This window comes from Nelusetta ayraudi, unplaced genomic scaffold, assembly GCF_046127955.1.
Source record: "Nelusetta ayraudi isolate G7.1 ecotype Tasmania unplaced genomic scaffold, CSIRO-AGI_Nayr_v1 ptg000050l, whole genome shotgun sequence".
Taxonomy (NCBI): Eukaryota; Metazoa; Chordata; class Actinopteri; order Tetraodontiformes; family Monacanthidae; genus Nelusetta; species Nelusetta ayraudi.
In genome coordinates this window covers 4054256-4074434 of record NW_027466100.1, presented here as the reverse complement: position 1 = coordinate 4074434, position 20179 = coordinate 4054256, and the positions used below count along the sequence as shown (strand labels likewise).

General features: G+C 41.6%; 1 protein-coding gene across 6 annotated transcripts; it reads right to left on the bottom strand.

Moving 5' to 3' along the window:
- Positions 1-86: 86 nt before the first annotated feature.
- Positions 87-18821, bottom strand: arhgef25b (Rho guanine nucleotide exchange factor (GEF) 25b). Of its 6 annotated transcripts, none has more exons than XM_076037365.1 (16): positions 18499-18821; positions 17799-17898; positions 11425-11759; positions 9877-10004; positions 8657-8723; positions 8416-8519; positions 8177-8246; positions 7022-7111; positions 6838-6930; positions 6344-6394; positions 6142-6219; positions 5181-5372; positions 4915-5095; positions 4632-4831; positions 4022-4153; positions 87-1325 (listed from the first exon to the last, which is right to left on the bottom strand). In XM_076037365.1, exons 1-16 carry the CDS (start codon positions 18559-18561, stop codon positions 1263-1265), a joined length of 1947 nt encoding a protein of 648 aa, XP_075893480.1. In that variant the 5' UTR covers positions 18562-18821; the 3' UTR covers positions 87-1262. The 6 variants fall into 6 exon arrangements, with proteins under 6 accessions (XP_075893480.1, XP_075893479.1, XP_075893478.1 ...); XM_076037364.1 differs by having other exon boundaries at positions 9877-10013; positions 11425-11756; positions 18499-18820; XM_076037363.1 differs by having other exon boundaries at positions 9877-10013; positions 18499-18819.
- Between the last annotated feature and the right edge of the window lie 1358 nt (positions 18822-20179).

The following is a 20179-nucleotide window of genomic DNA, read 5'->3' as shown; positions in this document are numbered from 1 at the left end:
GGCAAAGGCAGGGTGACACCCGGGACAAGTCAGTGAACAAAATCTAGTAGAAATGTTGTTCTCAGTGGAAAAGGAGATGCATCTGAGCAAATGTACTTTTAGGATTTAATATGAGGTCACTTGGTGTAAGGCTAAATTCACTTGTAGCCTAGGCAGGTTATGAATGAACGGTGATGATAATGTCATCTGTACTACAAAACTGATGTCGGGACATTGATAGAAAACTTAGACATTCTGTTGAGCTGATAAACGCCACCGTGTTTAGCTTACTAACCATAAGAAATACACTTTGTACACTGAAAGAGAGAAAAAAAACAATGAAAATTAATGCAAAAATACATAGACAGAATTACTAAAACGCAGGACATGCTAAAAAAAAATTTAGATGTAAGAAAAAACACAAACATGTATACCCCAAACAAACTATAGCAAAAAAAACAAAAAACAATACAGACAAAACAATAGACTTTGGGAAGGATTTGCAAGGTTTGGGCAAGAGTTTCAATAAGTTACACAATAAAGCGACTGTTCCTGCATTTTCTTCTTTGGTCCACCTGCTGTCAGTGTCTTTATTCAAAGTAATCCACACTGCAGCTATTTACACACAGACTGACAGTAACAGACAGCACCTCTGATTCATCCTTGTTCCTTTTTATCCTGTTCTGGCTTGATTAGGACGTGTGCAGACGTGCTGAAAACAGATAACACTCTTTGACGATGACTTGGTTAAAATAGCCCTCCAAAGGAAAACACCAGCATCCTATTGACTGATAGGAAAAGTTCAGTCAAACACCACTTATATGGATTCCCAGCACACACAGGAGCTTGAATCCGCACAAGGATTCCCTTATTCCAAGGATTAGACAATAATTGATCTCCATTCTTAGCCCCGTATGAAAATATTATGTTTTACAAAAGAAAAGACATCTATTCTCAGAGACACAAGATTTGTTTTTCCTATTTTTCACAATTACTCTGCAGCCACACAGGTCATCTCCTCCATTATTACCATCTGAACATACACACAGAAATCCACCATTAAAATCAACGCACAAGATAAAAATTCAGCTCCCCTGAAAGATTTCAGAAAGACGTTATCATTCACAAACAACTAAAAGTGGTTTGCACAGAAACGCAAATGGCGACGCACCTAGCTATGACTCAGTCAAGACACGCTGACATCAACACAGTCAAGAGAGTTTGTTTTCCTTGCAGGCCTTGGCTGGGAACTCTCACTGAGGGAATCCGTCCACGATGCTGCGTCACAGGACCGAATATCCCCCACTCTCATTTGGTGCAGTTGCTTGGACTCCCACAGTTACACCCTGGCAGGGGGGAGGGGGGAAATAACATGTTTTATTATTTTTGATCTAAAACCGTCCAAATCACATAATTTGGCTTTGTTAATCCTCTGTATTTTAAAGTGATTCTACTATCAACAGAAACAAAGTCCTTAAAGCTGCTAAAGCAAATAGATTCATGTTTAGTTTGGCACAAGTTTTTATGTCATATGACCTCCCTGATGCGCAACCCTGCACGCTGAGGACGCTCAAGCAGCGCCCCCTTGAGGCTGCATATCTGGTGCGACATGGCTGGAGATCAAAGGTGGACACTCCCACCACTGTCACTGTCATATTGAAATGAATGAAATATTTGAAATTCAGCAGCCAGCAAAAAACTGTAATGATGGTCACACACATTCCTCAATCAATTAGTTTTTCTGCTACCTTAAAAACTAGTTTGTGATCGCTACAAAAGAAGACGAGACATGAGGGAAGCACATTTTCCCATTTTCATTTCTTACTGCCAATGTTTCATATATAAACTATGGAAGAGCATCAAGTGCTCAAAAGCACGAGACAAATAATCACATTTGTGCATTTTATTTTATTTAGATTAAGATTAGAAAGCTGTTAAAATAAGATGTTCTTTTTTTAGATCATAGATATTAAGAAAATGAAATAAGGTGTTACACAAGTATTAGGCCTACCTCCTGAACAGAAAATAGGAAGAGAAACAAGAAGTACTATTGATTCATAAAACACAAGGAGGAGGGTTTGACAGGGAATGAGATGAATGTTTTTTATGTAGAGTGATTAAACCATTTCCTCCAAAAAGTGGAAGCCTGAGTGGCTGAGATAAAGTTCCTCAATTGTTTTTCCTCACACTGGTTACTAAACACCGTTGGAATCTCAGGTCATAAGTTTATGGAAAAAACAAAAACCGGATACTTGTGCAAAGTGAGAATGATAATATTTTTTTTCCAATCGTTTATGCCTTGGTTGCGCATGCACTGGGCCTAAGTGCCGCAGATTAGTTACATTCATGTGATATTCAAGGCCAACAAGTCCCATGAGCACACTCTTGCTGTATTAATAGAAAAGTTTACTACGTGTCCCTGAATGCACCGTAAGGTGCACATTGGAGTGTGGTGTTTGTGTAATAAAAATGTGACGCATACAGGAAAGTGAGCAACAGTAGTTTCCTTTTCAAAATGTGGTGGGAACATGGCTAACAAGATTATGAGTTTCTGAGAAGATCAACAAGCTTGAGGCACCACAGATGCAGTGTTTACAAGATGGGGTAAACGTGGTTTACAAACAATGAACCAGTGCAAGACGATGACATGTCATCAGCTGCGGCTGCAAAAAGGCAGATTGGGGGAACTGGCAGAAACAAGCATATGAAAAATAATTAATTCCAGAATTATAATGTCCATCCACCCATCCATCTTCTATACCCGCTTATTCCAATTCAGGGTCACAGGGGTCTGCTGGAGCCTATCTCAGCTGTCATAGGGCGAAGGCCTGGACAAGTCGCCAGTTCATCGCAGGGCCACATAGAAACAAACAACCATTCACACTCACATGCACACCTACGGACAATTTAGAATATTCAATTGACCTCACATGCATGTTTTTGGAGTGTGGGAGGAAGCCGGAGAACCCGGAGGGAACCCACGCAGACACAGGGAGAACATGCAAACTCCACACAGAAAGGTCCCAGGCCCGGCCCCCGGAATCGAACCCACAACCTTCTTGCTGTGAGAGAATTATAATGTGTACTATTCTGTAAATCTCATTCTATTTATATAATTCACTTATTATGATTCCCATGCAACAACATTAAATTTAATTTGTGAAATTCAAACTTGTGGGAACCAGATGGCATGGAAATGTTATTTCGTGCGCTGCCATCGTAACATCATTTGCTACATAAGTGTTGACAGGAAGTTTATATAAAGAGGACAGAGGAGGGCGCTCTGACATTGGAATACGCCAGTCATCATCCGCTTGTCAAATTGTGGGATTTTAATTGACTAATGGCGAGGTGAAGTGGTGACGTCGCCAAGAGGCGCTTTAATAGATCTTTGCATGCTAAGATTAGCACTGCAGTGTGAATGTTCTGCTAGGAGAAGATTGGCCGCCGGCGTTGTGAAGACAGATTTACATTTTCATTTTCTAGTTGTGGAGCTCAGACTGCTGCTGGCGCACCACCAGAGCGGCGCGATGACGCTGCCCACAATCCGGCTGTCTTTCCTGAAAAACCTGCTCGGTGTGAATGTAAAACATTCCCAGCTCTATCTCGTCCCTGCAGCAAGTCAAGACAGTGAAACTGCAGGGCGCCTGCCGCACCCTGCAAGCTAACAATAACAAACAGGTCAGGAATCCAACCTTTCCATCACTTAAAGATCCCAAACAATATCCGATAAATTAATTGTCCAATTAATTGTTAAAAAAAAAAAAAAAAAAAAAAAAAAAAAAAAAAAGTAAAGATCTCCAGAATGGTATATTCAGCCCTCTGTTTAGAGACTTCTGCAAGAGAGGCTAAACGTTTAGCTAAAAACGAACGTTTTGTTACACCTTGATTTGAATGACAGCAAGTAAAAGGAGCAAAGGGTGGACATCCTTCATATTGGGGGGGTTCACTGGTTGTCTGTTCAGCATATGTTATTGGTGGTCAACACTGGTCAAGGGAATCTTGCACAACATGGGTAAAAGCTTGAAGACTGATGTTGCACCTGTATGCTGTGTTGGCCACCGGGCGCTCGGCCGTTCAGCGTCTCAGGAGCATCCACACACAAACCCAGTGGCCGCTCGGGGAAAAATGGAGGCTCGGTCGCTCTCGGTGTCACACAGCATGGACTTGAAACCTCAAGAGAGAGCAATTAAAAAAAGACAGAGAGCAAGAGAGAGTAGATGTTAGGAAAAAGCGACTGAAAATGATTAGCATAGCAACATGGATCCAGGAGTGTTGCTGATTGATGAGCTGAGTCTACAAATAAGGAATCTACAGAAGTCTATAGATAAGCAGAAAAAACTGTTTTTATATATTTTATTTTATTTTTATGTGTATATACAATTTTTTTAATTTCTCAAATGCTTTTTTTTCTATATATATGTCACCCCGAGTTTCGACTGCAGCTTCCATGTTACTCAGAAGGTCACCTTGGGGGTTTTGTGTGATGCATTTACATCAACTGGTATCACAAAACAAGATCTAAAATATTCATGTGTCTGTTATAGAAGCAAAATGCTAATAATCGCACATATTTCATGAAGACACGATGAACTTCATTCAGTTTTTAAGCGCTGGGAGTGCTTCTGAGTGAGTGAGCGAGTGACTCTCACCACTTTGACAGACAGACTGTGCTGCCGTGGGTGCAGAGATGGCAGGGAGGTGTTGTGAGGCAGCGCGCGGGGTTGTTGACTTTGTCCCAGATATGCAGAGGAGACGTGGGGTGAAGGACCGGATGCTGGAAACCTCATATTCCTGCCCAGGCTGTTGGATTTGCCCTCTTTGCGCTGATACTCTATGGGAGACTGAAGGGCTGCGAGTGGGGAAGAGGCAGAAACGTCACCGGGCTGAATCTGGACGCTTGATGTCGACTGACGGAGGTGAACCGGTGCTGACCGTTTAGGAAGTTCTTCTGCGTCTCCAGGATCTGGACCACGTCGTCGAACCACGCTCGCTTTATTTCCGGGGACGCCGCCTGCATGATGAAGTGCGTCACGCTGCCGTCGGTCCTGCGAGAGGTCAAGGACAGGCAGCGGGGGTCCCCCTCCGAGTGCTCCTCCACACCCAGACAGCTGACCTGCAGCGGCAGATCACGCAGCAGCACGTGAGCGACGGCGGCCTTTTGGCGGACGTCCCACGAACGCGGCGCTGCTCTCGCTCACCTTGATGCTGTTTTTAAAGGTGTAGCCTGGCAAAGAGAAGCCCCTCTTCTTGTCAATGGGCTCACTGAAAATGACCAACTGCTCAAAGAGGAAAACCCGTCTCTCTCTTGCTCGGGACAGGACGCCGCTCTCCTGCTCACTGACGAAGAAGGTGTCCTGCTGGAGCAGCTTCCCCTGTGCTGTGATCTTCCCCTGGAAGACAATTTTCAACCCTGCTTAACACTGAAAAAATACACCTGTATATATAAACATACACACACGTGTGTGTGTGTGTATATATGTATATACAGTATATATATGTATATACATATATACACACACACACATATATATATACATATATATATATAGATATACATAGTATATCTATATATATATATTTTTTTTAAATAATACATACACACACACACACACACACACACACACACACACACACACACACTACCGTTCAAAAGTTTGGGCTCACTGACTCATTTCTGCATTGAACTGCATTATAAGCAACTCCATGAAATAATCTAGTGGAATGCAAACTACAGCCCGGGGGCCACATGTGGCCCGTTAAGCCTTTTAATCCGGCCCACCCAACTTGAAGCATTGATATTAATAGTAAGTAAGTTATAGAAATTGCTGTATTTCATCAAATTCTCCACTGTTTTTACATATTTGGTTGTAACTTTTGTTAATTTTCAATTGAAAGTACAGCACATGTTTTCTACATTATATCCCATGATAATTTTTTTTCTCCTCTGAGTTGAGTCACCAAAACACTTCATCCAGCCCTCTGGCACATTTTAGAACCCATTGTGGCCCACCAGCCACCCCTGCTCTAAGAACATTACTAGTGCACCAAAATCAGTGCTCAGGATGTGCTGAACACATTATGGGATGGCTTTGACAGTTGTCAAACTTTTGAACGTGTGTGTGTATGTACTATCCACAATAATAAAACTCCCCATCTCACCTCAAAACCTTGAAGTCGACCAACATTCATCATGTCATTGCAGCGTTTTGGCACAAAACACATCACCTCCACAGCCCTCTGATGGTGGGGAATCAGTGAAAGAAACGTTTCAATTGACATGACCAAAAGTAAATAGGAGCCATCTCAGTCATGCAAAAGCCACTTTTATATGCAAACTGAGATGGTAACATGAGCGGCATACCTGCAGCTGCTCAACATCCCTCCCTGCTTTGCTGTAATACTTCAGGAAGTCCTGCAGCAGCCAGTCAGGGAGAGCATCATTTTTAAAAGTAAGCAGAAGAGTCGGCATATGTTATGTATGAGCTAAATTACGGCAGACGGAATGGCGAGTCAACAAATAAGGAATCTACAGAAATCCACAGATAAGTGGAAAATACCTGTTTTTTACATACATATAAAGACCAAATAAGATCACGAGAGGTTTGATGGCGTCATAAGATGCTTCCAAGATTCCCATCGTTTAGTGTATGGTGTTAATAACAACTGTGTCCAACTGATTTGCAGGTGTCTATTTCTCTTTTGATATATCACCCTGAAAGACTAGTTTAAAAAAAATTGTCTTTGGATGTGAAAGCTTTTTTAGACACCAAAGCCTCCCGGAGAAATGTCGTCAAAATAAGCAAATCCAAATGTAAGAAAAATGCACAAATGTCACCCATGCAGCAGACAGCAGACCTTTAGCAGTAGCTGGTACTTCATGATCCTCTGGACAGGTTTAATAAGCAAGTCATTGAGCTGCAGCCTGTGGCCCATCTGCTGTCTGAGATCCTGAAAAAAAGAAGAGGAGCGGAGAAAGAGTCATTTGGTAGAAAAGACAATTCGTTAGTAGTCGGGACACAATTGTAAACCGTTTCCTCACCTCAAAGTAGGTCTCAATGAACTCGGAGACAATGTGCTCTGATTTTGGTTTGTTCTGGCAGTAAACAACATACATGTGGAGACGCCGTTCCTGAAAGTCAAGAGATGTAGATTAATTTTTTCTTTTTATATTGGGTGAGAATCAGAATATGCAAAATGTTTTTTGTGTGCCTTCGTAGTTACGAAAGCATTTTTATTTGGAGTTAATATTCTGATTAGAGTTAAACTCGAGTCTACAGATTAGATTCCTGTTGGTTTGTCTTTGATAGATTGCTATTAAAAATGGTTCACATCTCTGTCAGAGAACATTTGTCTCCAATGTGTCACACAAACCATTCAAATTCATTCTGACTGCGGTGTGAGGAAAAGCCTCCTGGAACTCTGTGCTGTTTCCTTACATTCAAGAGAAGCAAAACACGTCCAAACCAACCAGCAGGCACATAAAACGAGTCTCTGTTTTTGACTCTCAATTTCCTCTCAGATTTGTTGTCTTCTCTGGGGTATTTGGGGGTAGTTTTGAGTGCATGACCTGTGCCTCATTAAATAGTTCCAGTGGCTGAGAAAGAATGGTTTAATTTGCTGCAGCTTAACAAGGCATGCACATTACCATGGGAGGTGCAGATAAAGTTCTGAGCTGCAGAGGCTGCTCTACATCTGAAGTCAGATCTGCGTGATCCATGTAGATACTGATACATTCCCCGTATGAAACAAAATGCTGCCCAATCTTTTCACAAACTTCTAAACGAAAATCAAGACAAAGATCTAAAGTGTTCCAATTGAAATAGGTAGTATGGCATTTAATCTAAAAAAAACAAAAGAAATAATCTCAATTTCATGGCAAAGTGGCAAATGTGAAAAATCACATTGCCATCATTTGGGGAAAGAAAATAGAGAGAATAAGAGGGAACAAACAGCCACCTTTGGTCTTACAGAGAAGTCAAATCTATTTCAAGCCCGTCAATTTATTTTCATCAGCAAGGAAAGTCCATTGACTTCTTGACACACATCACTTTATTTTACTTTATTTAAAAAGGCTCGCCAGTAGGCTCTGATAGAATTTCTGCTCTTCCGGTGCAGTAGTGCAGTGAAATTTGAACCGCATCGAATGAAAAACTCACATGGGTGGTAGTTGTTATTTGCTGATGGGTAGACTTACGTTCTTGATGAAGAGCTGTGCCAGGCTGTCCGGATCGTTCACACATTTCTCCAACTCTCCCAGGAAAAAACTGTGTGACAAAAGGTGGCGAAGGCCAGGCAGGAACAGTCATCCGGGCACGTACACACACACACACACACACACACAGGCAGGCAGGCAGGCAGGAAACCACCATCATGACACATAAGACGCTCAGAGGACAGATTGCTGAAATTCAGGGAACAAACAAAGTGACTCACTCTTTGTGCCAGTCATAAATCTGGTGGATGTTACCAAACACAACCCTGTCCTTCCCTCTCAAGTCCTCTGGGACTGCCTCACTTGACATGGCAGCCATATAGCCCTACACCATGTCAAAGGTAAAGATACAGTTAGCGCACATGAGACAAATTGTGTGCTTTTAGATGACAATAATGCAGACGTGTCAACTTATAAACATATTGGCCTGAGCCTTTTTTTTAAGCATACAGAACCACAAACCTGCACAATGAGTCCAAGATCTTCCACATACAACTGTTCTGTCTCGATCAGCTCTGAAAGTACATATCTGTGAACGACATTTTAGAAAATTGTTAAAAAAAATTTCTCCCTCAGTTAACTCCAAAACAAAATAGTCAACATTTCATAACATTAACATTCAGGGAAGGTTTTTTTTATTGCTAATGTATTTTCCTGAAAGGGTCAATGTGAAGGTCAATCCAGGAGGCAGAAAAAGTGAAATGTTTATTATTTTTCTCTCAAAGCAAAACCATTTCCTCTTTTTTGGGAACCACTTTTTCATTTAGTGTACATGCAACGCGTGCATTTTGCAATCACTTATGATAAAACACTTTCAAATCCTCTTATTCATTTGACTTTCCAGGATGAACTGTTGGTATCTTCTGATGGGAGCTTTATTTACAGTTAGAATGGTTACCAGGACCAGAGGCGATCTAGCAATTCTTTTTCCCTTTGTGATGTCATGATTTCCCATATTCCCATATTTTTATATCCTATACTTATCTCAGCTTGTATATAGATTTTAGTTAGTACTGTATTTCTGGAACTGGGCAACGACATTTCGTTGTGAATTGAACCACTGCTGTGTTTTTCTTCATGATGACAATAAAGAAAGTCTAAGTCTAAGTCTATCCCGTCCTCGCATCAGTGGCGACAGGTATCGTTTGCACTCTGTGTGGGTGCCTTGTGCCCTTGTTTTTATCCAATCCCAAAAGTGTGGACGGTTTTAGCTTTAGCTTAGCGTAGACTCGCATCAGCTGGAAGCTAAAACATTTTTGGTTCCCAGCTAAAGCCTATTTGTGAGAGACTGTAAATCGAGATGTAAATAAACATTTTATGGAGATCTGTGGAGTCTTTGCGATGATTAGTCATGCATAACTACGCCAGTGGAGTCCAGCATTTGTTTTTAAAGGAGAGAAAACACAGGGATAAAATCAGGCTAGTACCATAGTATTTATCCAACCCTCATTCCTGATGAGCATGCCAAAAAACATTTCTCAAGTCTGGAAGCATCGACTACTTGACGGCTCCTGATCTATGAAACAAAATAAATTGCAAGTGTATTTCCTTGGCTTCAGACGCTATTTGTCACTGTTTGGCAGTCTTTCATTTGTACCCCAGAGACTTGAAAGTCATATTCATCAGCTCACTTTATATTCAAGAAAATTAACAACTCTTCTGTGAGGCAAACAAACACCTACATGCTTTTCTCTAGAGCAACGCCTCTCTCTTCTGTGCTGCCCACTCTATTGGACCACTGGTTGCCTGTATCATTCATCACAGCGCAGAAATCTTCCTTCTGGACAGTATCGATGTTACATCTTTGGGCCTGGATTTCCTTTAAAAAAGAAAAAAAGAATGCAAGAAAGAAACACAACAGTGCAATCTTTGCACAGCAAAGAAACAGGAGGTGATGTGCAGTGATTCACTCAGCTGTAAGCATGTTGCAAATCATCAGCATATTTGTCAGCAGGGAAAGAGCAGGTCCTTGTTAAGACCTGGACATATGCAACAGTTTTCTTTTCAATGACATGATCCGTTTAACTGGATTAATACATTTAGGCCATCTTTATCTGCAGTCTTACTCAAAGCAATAGATATGAAATCAGAAAACAAACTTCCGCCAGAGAAATATGTGACAATGTTTTTTTTTTCTCATCTACTTGTTGCAGGAGGAAAGAAAATCTTCTATTTAACGAGACAGTGGGGAGGACAAAAGGAAAGGGATGTTTTTTTCCCCTGCAGCCCTTTTCTTGCAGGAAAAACTAAACTTGCCGGGAAAACTAACTGGCAAATATATCATTGGGTGATTTTCCAACCTCTTTCCAACCTCTTCTTTCACTCTAAGACGCAGACTCTAAGTCAACACGTTCACAAATGGCAGCAGTCCTCATGCTTTATCTTAATTAATCAGCTTCTTCAACAAGAAGGCTGTCTGACTTCACAAGCTGCTCCTCACCTGTATTATTTACAGGTGAAGACTTTTTGATGGCCTGCTTGGCTAGTTGATTTTATCCAGATGCTGCAAGGAAAGCCCAGGATTTGTTCCAACAAGCATGGGCTTTCAGAAGTAGTAGTAGTAGTAATTGTAGTGTGCACAGAAAGTAACGCAAACACACACACACACACACACACACACATGAAAAGCCAAAAGTAAATATCCCCCATTTGCCTGAGACACAATGGTTTGATTTGTGGTGTCGAAAGCCATGTGACTGTTGGTATACACTCATATAGACAAAGTCATCGTGTGCATGACGTTGCCTTGCGACACCTGCGTGACAGAACAGATTCAAAATAAGAATCTCGGCTCAAGAATGAAGTCAGTCTGAAAGGAATGGACATTGGAGTTCACATTCTCTGGTACCTTATTTGGTTAAAGTCTGCTATTAAATGTGTGTATCCTGCCTGCAAATACTAAAACACAAAAATATAATTGTCATAATTCTCTTCCATGCGCGACAGACGAATGCAAGGGAACGTTTCAAAGCAAAATAATAATGTACATCAGAGGCCTGTTATGCTAAAGATAGGGTGAAATTTGAGGGGCAAAGACTCTTCAGAGGGGATCAGAGGTCAGACGCTGATCAAGAGGCAACAAGTTTGCAAATGAGGAAAGATTAGAAATCTCTAAAAAGTCTTCTGAAAGCCTGCAACTATAATTTGTATTTTTTGACGTATGATGGGAGTCAATAAAAGCTTTTCTCGCACATGCGTACACACACATTTATAGCATTCTCAAGTCTCACCGTGTCTCCAGCGGGGACGATGGTGCCTTTGTCAGGTGCTTCCAGCGGCCTGGGCTGAGTGGCGCTGTGGGAAAGCAGCGATTGCCACTGGCCCCTGTCTGACCTGCACATCTGTTTCTCCACTTTCCCCACTCCACCTCTGGCATCGGCGCTTAGCTTGCGAACGGGATTGCTGAGCCATTTCTTAAGGGCGCTGACTGGGTGCCGTGATCCCACAGATGAGGAGTGTGAGCCGGGGCTGGAGTCGGCTGAGCCCTGCTGGGGAGCCGAGCCGGCCAATGGGGGGACGCTGCCGCCGCTGTTGCTGCTTCCTGCCACAGAGTAAGACTCCGCTGCTGGGAGATAGAGAGACGCAGAGAGAGGGACTGGGTTCAAGAATAGCGCATAATTGCAGACTAAACCCTGTCAGGTCAGACGCTGCAGACGGGTTCTTCACAGAAATTTAGTTCAATTTCCTGTGTTAAGACCAAAGAGGACACTTTAGTGGCTGCAGCGAGGATATCGAAGAGACTTTTATTGACGTTGTGACATGTAACACGCGCAACGAAATTAAAAAGTGCCAGACAGGCGGTGCATCACCATTACGCTAAAAGAAACATTAAAACTACAACAATAAATACGATAGCAACCAGTGTTGTTGGGATTACTCCATAAAAGTAATCCAACTACTGATTACTGATTACTCCTCAAAAAGTAATCTAATTACTTTTTTTTAACTACTTTGTTTCATAAGTAATCAATTACTTATTACAACTTTAGTCAAAGAAAGATAAAGTAACAGTGGAACATGTCTTGTTTCCTTTGATTTAGATGAGATGAACTCAAAATAATGTTTGTATTTCCAGCTATCAAACGCAATCGCTGTTTTTTTCTTTTGCCGCCGCCATGCTTGTGTTGGTGCGTCGTCGCATATCACTGACGTTGCATGCACGGCTGCATCATCAATCCGCAACATCATTGTTTTTGGTTGTTTTTCTAAATTTCAGACATTTTGTGGACATTTTTGGCTTGCAAAATATTTCAGAAAAGTAATGGAATCGTTACTCGATGAAGTAATTATGATATAATTACCACTTTTGCCACAGTAATCCCATTACATTACTCTGTTACTCAAAAAGTAGTTTGCTTACAAGAGTGGATTACTTAGTAATAGATTACTCACCGTAAGCAACACAAACACTACAGTGATATATACGATGGGAAAAACAGCGATTTGCTGTGTGATTTGTGATACATTTTATTAAGAATCACTCTTAAGAAGAACAGTATTAGTGAGAGCACTGCTCGGTCCAGGTCAAAACTGGACACTTCAGTAACATCATGCTGCTGACCACAGATGCAGAGCAAATACAAGATTTAAGTTTCACTATTTAATATTTTATCTGGCAAGAATAAACAGTAAAAAAAAAGTTGTTTTTAATTGTCCAAATATTTTGACGCTTGCAAATGCATAATTTTAAGGCTGTCTGAAAGGTTTTTGTCTGCACTGCTGTTTCCTGTCTTTCCCTCCATCCTGCTTCTGCTTCCTAAAGTTGGTACCAGACGTAGGTAGCAAAAGCTCCTCTCCAACTCAAAATGTTATCAGTCCATCGGATACAAAAAAAGCGAGTAACCAGTAAAACTTATAACGAACTATCACCACGATCTTACCACAAACACTGCCTTTGCATCACCTCACACACACACACACACACTGTACATCCCCTATAGACGACATGATTTATTCCCCAATTGAGGGAACATCTGGCTTGAGAATCACACCTCTTTTTGCCTCACGACAGAAATCAGGTCCCAGCGGCCTGAACTTTAAGATGAGTTCAAGACGGTCATCTGTTTTTTTTCAGCCAAAGGAAGGAACAGGCCCAGGCACAAACACTGTAAATAAGCATACACAGGGAATAAAGGCTGCACAGGAAGGCTCAGTAATCTCTGGGGTGCAATGACAAATGCACTGAGCATGTTTGTTTGCACGTACAAATGACTGATTGATACAATTTGTCCCAACTGCACATGAACAATGTCAAAGGAAAACAACCTTCTCTCCTTTCATTAAATCAACTTAAATGATTTATATTTTACAACAATCCTCCTGCTTTATGTAAACGCTGTCTTCGGCATTCCTGCACATCCCATCTCCATCCTCCCCTCCACATCCCACCACTTCTAATTTTGGTTCCTGTGGAAAACCGCCAGTCCAGACCTGCCTGAGTATTACCTCAAATTATCGAGCGCTCTGGATAGAAATAATGCTGTTGCTGATATGAACAGGCCTATTCTTTCTACTCATCCTCCTAATGCCAGCAGTGAGTTAAGATGCGTATTTTATGCTCAGGTAGAACTTTGTGAAAACACAAGTTTGAATCTGCTAAAGAAATAAAAAAGGATAGAAGAAAGGAATTAAAAACACGAGTTGGATGCTGCGGTAAGACATCACTAAACAGTGACAAAGAAAATGTTCACGTGTCAGGGTAAAAAAAAAAAAAAAACAGCATTCATATCAGCACTGCGGACACCTCATCACACAGCCAATTAAAAAGAAACGTCTCACTAATTTTTGCGAACAAAGGTGAAAAGCTGTTTTCCTCCTCATATTAATGTGTTCATGTGCACAGACAGTGAGAGCAGTGCAGTTCAGAGAAGATGTAATTCTGTAATCACTCTCTGTGGATGGATCAGCAGAGGATTTAAAGGTTAGCGCAGTAATGGCGCTGGTTTCTGTGTTTGCATGTGATCTTGTAAATGTGTGTGTGTGTGTGTGTGTGTGTGTGTGTGCGTGTGTGTGCGTGTGTGTGTGTGCGTGTGTGTGCATGCGTGTGCGTGTGTGTGCGCGCGCACGCGCGTGCGTGCGTGTGACAATTTAGCATCCTTGTTTTTAATGGTAACATCAGGAAAAGCACTTTGTGTTTTTTAACTGCGTCTATTCCTGCTGCTGTGGTTATGTTGATAAGCACAACACAACATATTGATCACATTTAAATACGTATTTACATATATATATACATATATACATATAAACATACATATATTTTAAAAGGCAAGCATTCACGTCAATTCACTTAATATGTTAAAGTCTAATAAATATACTCATTCAATGTCCTGTCAGTAGGATTTAGAGGGACAAGCTAACGAGTATAAAGGCCACATACTATACACAGGTATGTATGGCTACAAGAGGAGGTGCTTGGCACAATTTACTCCCAAAAAACCCTCTGCAGATCTTCAGAATACTGTATATTTAGCCCTATGTTCCATCAGAAATCAGTCTTTTTCACTCATAATCCAATCTATGAATAAACTCTGCCTTCTTGTATTCCAGTACTTTTGACCCTTTCAAATTGCAAAATGACTGCCTTTCACCACTTTACTTTGCTGTCTACTGTGAACATAAAGGATCAGTTATGGCTACACATTATGGAAAAAGCATGATTAATACACACACTGGCAGTAACATCTTGAAAATCAATCCATGGGCAACAGACCAAAAATTAAGACGCTGATGGAATTTGCACAGGAATAAAATTCGAGCAAAAGCTCGAACATATTTTCTTGTTCAACGTAAACCTTGCAAATCAAACTCCAGGCGTTTAAAAAAAAAAAAAAAAAAAACTACTTGAATCAGGTAGCCGACCGAAGAACACGTGCGCAGTCATGTTTATGTTAACACTCGGGTTCTGCACAGTCACCAGAAGATCTAGGGCGTAATGAGAAGCAGCCGAAACACACTGACAAAACTTCACAGAAAGTTCAAGGGGACGGAAACACGCGTGCATGGGACACAAACACAACCCGAGGAGGCTGAAAGACTCGCTGTCACAACGGGACGTGATGCAAACACAGGCTCGGAGTGGGCGCGGATGCCACTTTACGTACCTCTACCCGGAACAAAGCAGCAGCCACATCTGCCGCACAGTTTGCTGAGCAGGTGTGGACACCCGCACCCTTGCTGTTGGTGACCCCCTTTCATGATGATCCATCACCGCCGCACTCGAAACCCTCAGGGGACGGCATCATGCGAGGACGGTCACGCACGTGCACACACTCACAGACGCACACATGCAACAAAACAAAAACAAAAATGCAAATGCACTATAGTATCCTGAGATTGTATCCCGAAGAAACGAGAGGAAACGCATCCAGGGAGCTGAGCAGCAAACGTCCAATTCTGAGTAAAAAAAAAAAAATCCCCAGCGCTGGAAAACACTGTCCCTAATCCACGCTTCTGACAAAAGACACACAAAAACACACACGCACACACACACACAACAAGGGGAGCACAGCTCTCCTTCACTGCTGAGCTTCTCTGTTTGGTTTTTGGTTAGACAGCAGCCAGAGATTATAAAAAGGGACCGAAGAAAAACAAAAGGGGGGGGGGGGTGAGAGTGAGCTTGCAAAGCGACAGTGAGGGCAGGGGGTGGGAGGGGCCGCCATGACTGAGAGGTGGCGCTGCGCCGGGATCTGTTTCCACCGCTGCAACAAGCTTCTCCTCTTTCATGTGTGAGTAAAGAGCCCCCAACGGCCTGCCGTCACATGTGCAGCAGGCTCGGACTTCTTGAAGTGAGCAAGAATTCCAGTGTTTTGCGAGGAAGTGAGACTCCGAAACGACTCTTGTGAGACGGTCACCACCACCCTAGTGGTTCCAGAGAAATTGTTCATGTCTTGGGTTTTCTATTTGACTGAAAGGGATGGGCGAAATACACTTTAATTGTCCCTTTTTGTCACTTTATTAGGCTTTTTTTTTATTTGTACATATAATAGTTTGGGTTATGACCAAGATAAATCATCCATCCATTCAACATTTCAGGTAGAGCAGCACACCTGTATATCATTATCTGCCGCCATTTAGCACAGAGGCTAACAAAAAAAATGTTGACATATCATATGACATATCAGCACTGGTTCCGCTTGTGGCCTCCACAATGGTCAGTAAGAAATACATTTTAAGATGGGTTTTAAATTGCAAAAATGAAAAAAAAAATAAAGAAAAGTCATTCTATTGACCTTGATGTTCTTTTTTAGGTAAGAAAAAGCATAGACACATGACTTTTTGATTTAAAGTGACTATGCCACGTTGTCTCTGAGTCTCGTCAGCGCAGATTGATGAAGTTAATCTGAAACCCAACCGAAAGACTAAAACAGCGTATACATTTCTTTTTGATGATTAATCTACAATTATCTGCTCTTGTGAGTCGTCGCTGTCGACACTGCATTTTTCTTTTGCCATGGAAAAAAACAGCATGCGGAAACGTGACAGACAGTAAACTGAGCCGGCGGGACCGAGGCCGACCGATTTAATCTCAAAGCCCAAAGATTAAGCATTAATGACGAGATGATCACTGGAGCACAGCTGTCCACGGCCGCAGCAGCCGGCAGTGTGGTTCAAGGAGATTTATGCAAAAACCAATGCGAACACAAAAACACACACAATTTGGTGAAAGACACAAAAACATTGAGAAAAAAAAATACTGAAGATTGTCCTTGTAGTGCAGCTGTTACCTTTCAGTGACACACATATACGGCGTCGCACAAATTCACGTGACACTTTAACCGACACAACCCCGGGATGTCAGTCTACTGAGGGCAGATTAGAGCTGCAAAAACGTTAAAATGCTCTGGCACTCATAGCCATTGAGTTAAGCCTTTACTTAAATAAAAACAAAACAATAAATAATGAATAAAAAAAGAACAGTGGGTGAGCTTGAAAACCACTGACGTCCCAAATTAAGTTTTACTGAATGTTTATCCATACACAGTCGTGTATAGATGATTGGATTAGGATCGTTTTTCATTTCATTTTCTACCACCATGCCTCAAGCAGGCAGGGCTGTCGGGGTTGCTGGAGCCTGGAGACTCAGTGGTCTTTGGAAGGGGGTGGGGTTACAACATGGCCAAGTCGCCAGTGTGTGACACTAAGAGTGTCAGTGAACTTCCCAGCAATGAAAAAAACAATCCATCCTCCGCTCCAGTTTTCCTAAAGTGTGCTGAGAAATGTGGGTCTGAGAATAAGCCCTTTGTGACATCATATAGGACCATAAAGCCGTACTAACTGCATACCTCTCCCCCTGCCAGGTGCCGACCAGCCTCCTTCATTTTTGTCCTCTTCCAAACTTGTGGAAGGTCCAACAAAGCATCGGTTTTAGCAGGGAGATAGAATTATGCGTTATGAAAAAAGCCTGTAAACAAAAGGTTATACAAGCTTCGCTCTACAAGACCAGGACGGAAAATAAACATGGGGGAAATGGGAAAATTATGGAACATTTAGAATTCTTTTTAATTTTGTGATGATTTCTTTCCAAATTGAGTCAGATTTCACTTTTGGCAGGTAGCTCACCATTGTAGGTAACTTGAGAGCTGCAAAACGCAAAAGATTACAATACCTTTGTATTCAGCGGTCACACTGGGCATGCTGTCCCAAGTGAACTTCATGTCTTGGTCGTTTTCCTCTGATAACAGTTTGTCCAGGCCAGTGTTGGGAATCTTAAGTAGAGAACAAATAGATACGAGGTAGATTTCTATGATTTACAACAAGTTTCTGTTAAGCATTTGCAGATGTGTGACAACGTGGATGATTATTTGACTTCTCCAGCACAATTTCAACAGGTTTTCTCCAGCTCTTCTGTGTCTGTGTTTGGCTCATTGTAAGTGGCATCTTATCTCATCTGAGGAATTTTTCCCTTGACGGTGCTCAACAGCTCGGAGGAACACAGGAAAACAATGAATCTTCCGTCTTGTCTGAAGAACAAGTTTCCTTCAGGGGAGATTTGTTAATGTTTAAACACTGCATACACAGAAAACTGTTTTTTGAATGTGTTAATGCCACACTGCAAAGTCTGTTTAAACTGGAGGAAGCTGGAGGAAGCAGTCTTGAAGAGGAACTTGCAGCTTGTTCAACAATATAAATGATGAGGGTTTAGAAAATTATCTTCTAAACCCATATTTTACATTACTCTAAGACAGAAATATTTAATATTCAATTTGTTTCTAATTCCAAAACGCACCAGGAAGTAACATTGTTTTCCCATTATGATGTAGAGAAGTCTGGGCCTTTCAGGCAATTTTGGTGGCTGATGTACTCACTTTGTCCACCCTGAGTGGAAGAAGTTGCCCCGTCCTTCCTTGCAACTTTGCCAAAGTCTTCATTTTGCATGCCTTGCTGTTCTACTGGTGCTTGCGGCCTTCTTCTAACTTGGTGACCCTTCCCTTTAATGTCTTCAAAATATTCTCCTGTCCTTGATATCCACGTCGGATCCTTTTAAAAAAAAGATTGCATAAAAAAACGAACAGTCCAGGAAAAATCCTACCAATGCAGAGTCCAGCAAAGCTCTTTGGTGCTTGGCAAAGGGCCAAAACTGATCAAGGAGTGCTTGCACAAAGGTTTGTCTTCAACTCCAGACAGACAGCTGTTCCACTGCTGTGGGATCTGTCCTCAGGCTCTTCTGGACAAGAAAGCGGTCAATGTGTCCAGGCAGGTCCTGTCATGTCCCACAGGTCCCAAAGGCTAATTTCAGGGGGCAAAGTTTCCCAGAGAAGAGCTTTTACTAAACCCAAAATAGCTTCAGCAAAAACGTCTCCAAACTCCCCTTTTAGTGGCTTAGATCAATCTGTTTTTGTGTGTTCATACTTTATGAATTCTGCTGTTGCTTTTCTTTTTTTGAATCTGTACACAGTGGTCATCGCTAATGATCTGTCACAGCAGACTTTGCAATTAATTTGTTTTCTCTGGTGTAAGCAGCTTAAAGGTATCTGGTTGAACAATATACAATTGGATTAACTGTTTTACTTTGGACAAGAAAGTGTACTTGAGTGTTTTTAGTTGAGGATTCTTAAAAACACATTTTTTTAATTTTAAATTTGCATCCATTCAGGCAGTTGGTTGCCTCCTGTGTGACTGACTCTGTCTTCAGTGGTGGTGTCTACAATCTTCTGTTCATGTTGGTTGTTTGTTTTTAGATGAACTTAAAATGTCACTTTTCTGTTGGTCTAATTTAAATGCGCCCACCGCGCTTTAAGTACCAAAATAAAATGAAATGCTAAAGGTTTAGGTACGGTAATCCCGTCCATTAAGCTTTTGTAAGTGGGTTGAGCTAAGTGCAGGAACTGAAAGCAGCGTCTCAGAGAAGACCACGCAAGCTCCGCCTTTCAGATTATTGTCATCCCGACAATATGGAAGGGTAGGTATGGGCCAGGTAGACACACTTGGCTGATCGGAACAACTTGAGACTTGGAGGAAGTCAGACAGGTGTCCACCAGAGTTGACAGTGGATACCAGAGGACGCAAACAAATGATTTATATCTCCGCTGACATCCAAGCAACTACCAACTGTGGTAAGTTTACATTCTGTATCTTCTTATCTTTTATCAGTTTGAGTCAAAATGGTTAACCATGGTGTGAGGGCTTCCATTTCCACTTAAATTAAATTTGGCTGGTATAAAAAATGTGGTTTTTTTTTTCTAGAATGGCAGTTATGTATAATAGCAATAACACAATTGGAAAGATATCGGAAAAAGAATATTAACACTGACTACATACAGGACTCAAACTTTGCTGTCGACACAGTTGGCATGTGTGGAGATAAGTGGCCAATGACGACACTTGCTAAGGTTAATTCCAAATAATAATAATCAATTAGCAGTGTTGAATATGAGGTAGCACAACAGTGCATATGTTTACATCATACCTTCACCACAAATGCTGCAAGGAGATGCTTTTTAAAGCAGAGAGCCAAAAAAGGATGAAGGCCACGTGTGACGGGATTTT

What these genes read in the sequence shown, in the direction of transcription:
- arhgef25b (XM_076037363.1), bottom strand. Translation starts at nt 18,561, where the DNA reads ATGAAGACTTTGGCAAAGTTGCAAGGAAGGACGGGGCAACTTCTTCCA. An exon ending in ATCTTGGACTCATTGTGCAG is followed by an intron (nt 8,520 to 8,656) that starts GTTTGTGGTTCT and finishes GACATGGTGTAG; the next exon opens with GGCTATATGGCTGCCATGTC. An exon ending in ATTTATGACTGGCACAAAGA is followed by an intron (nt 8,247 to 8,415) that starts GTGAGTCACTTT and finishes TTTGTCACACAG; the next exon opens with TTTTTTCCTGGGAGAGTTGG.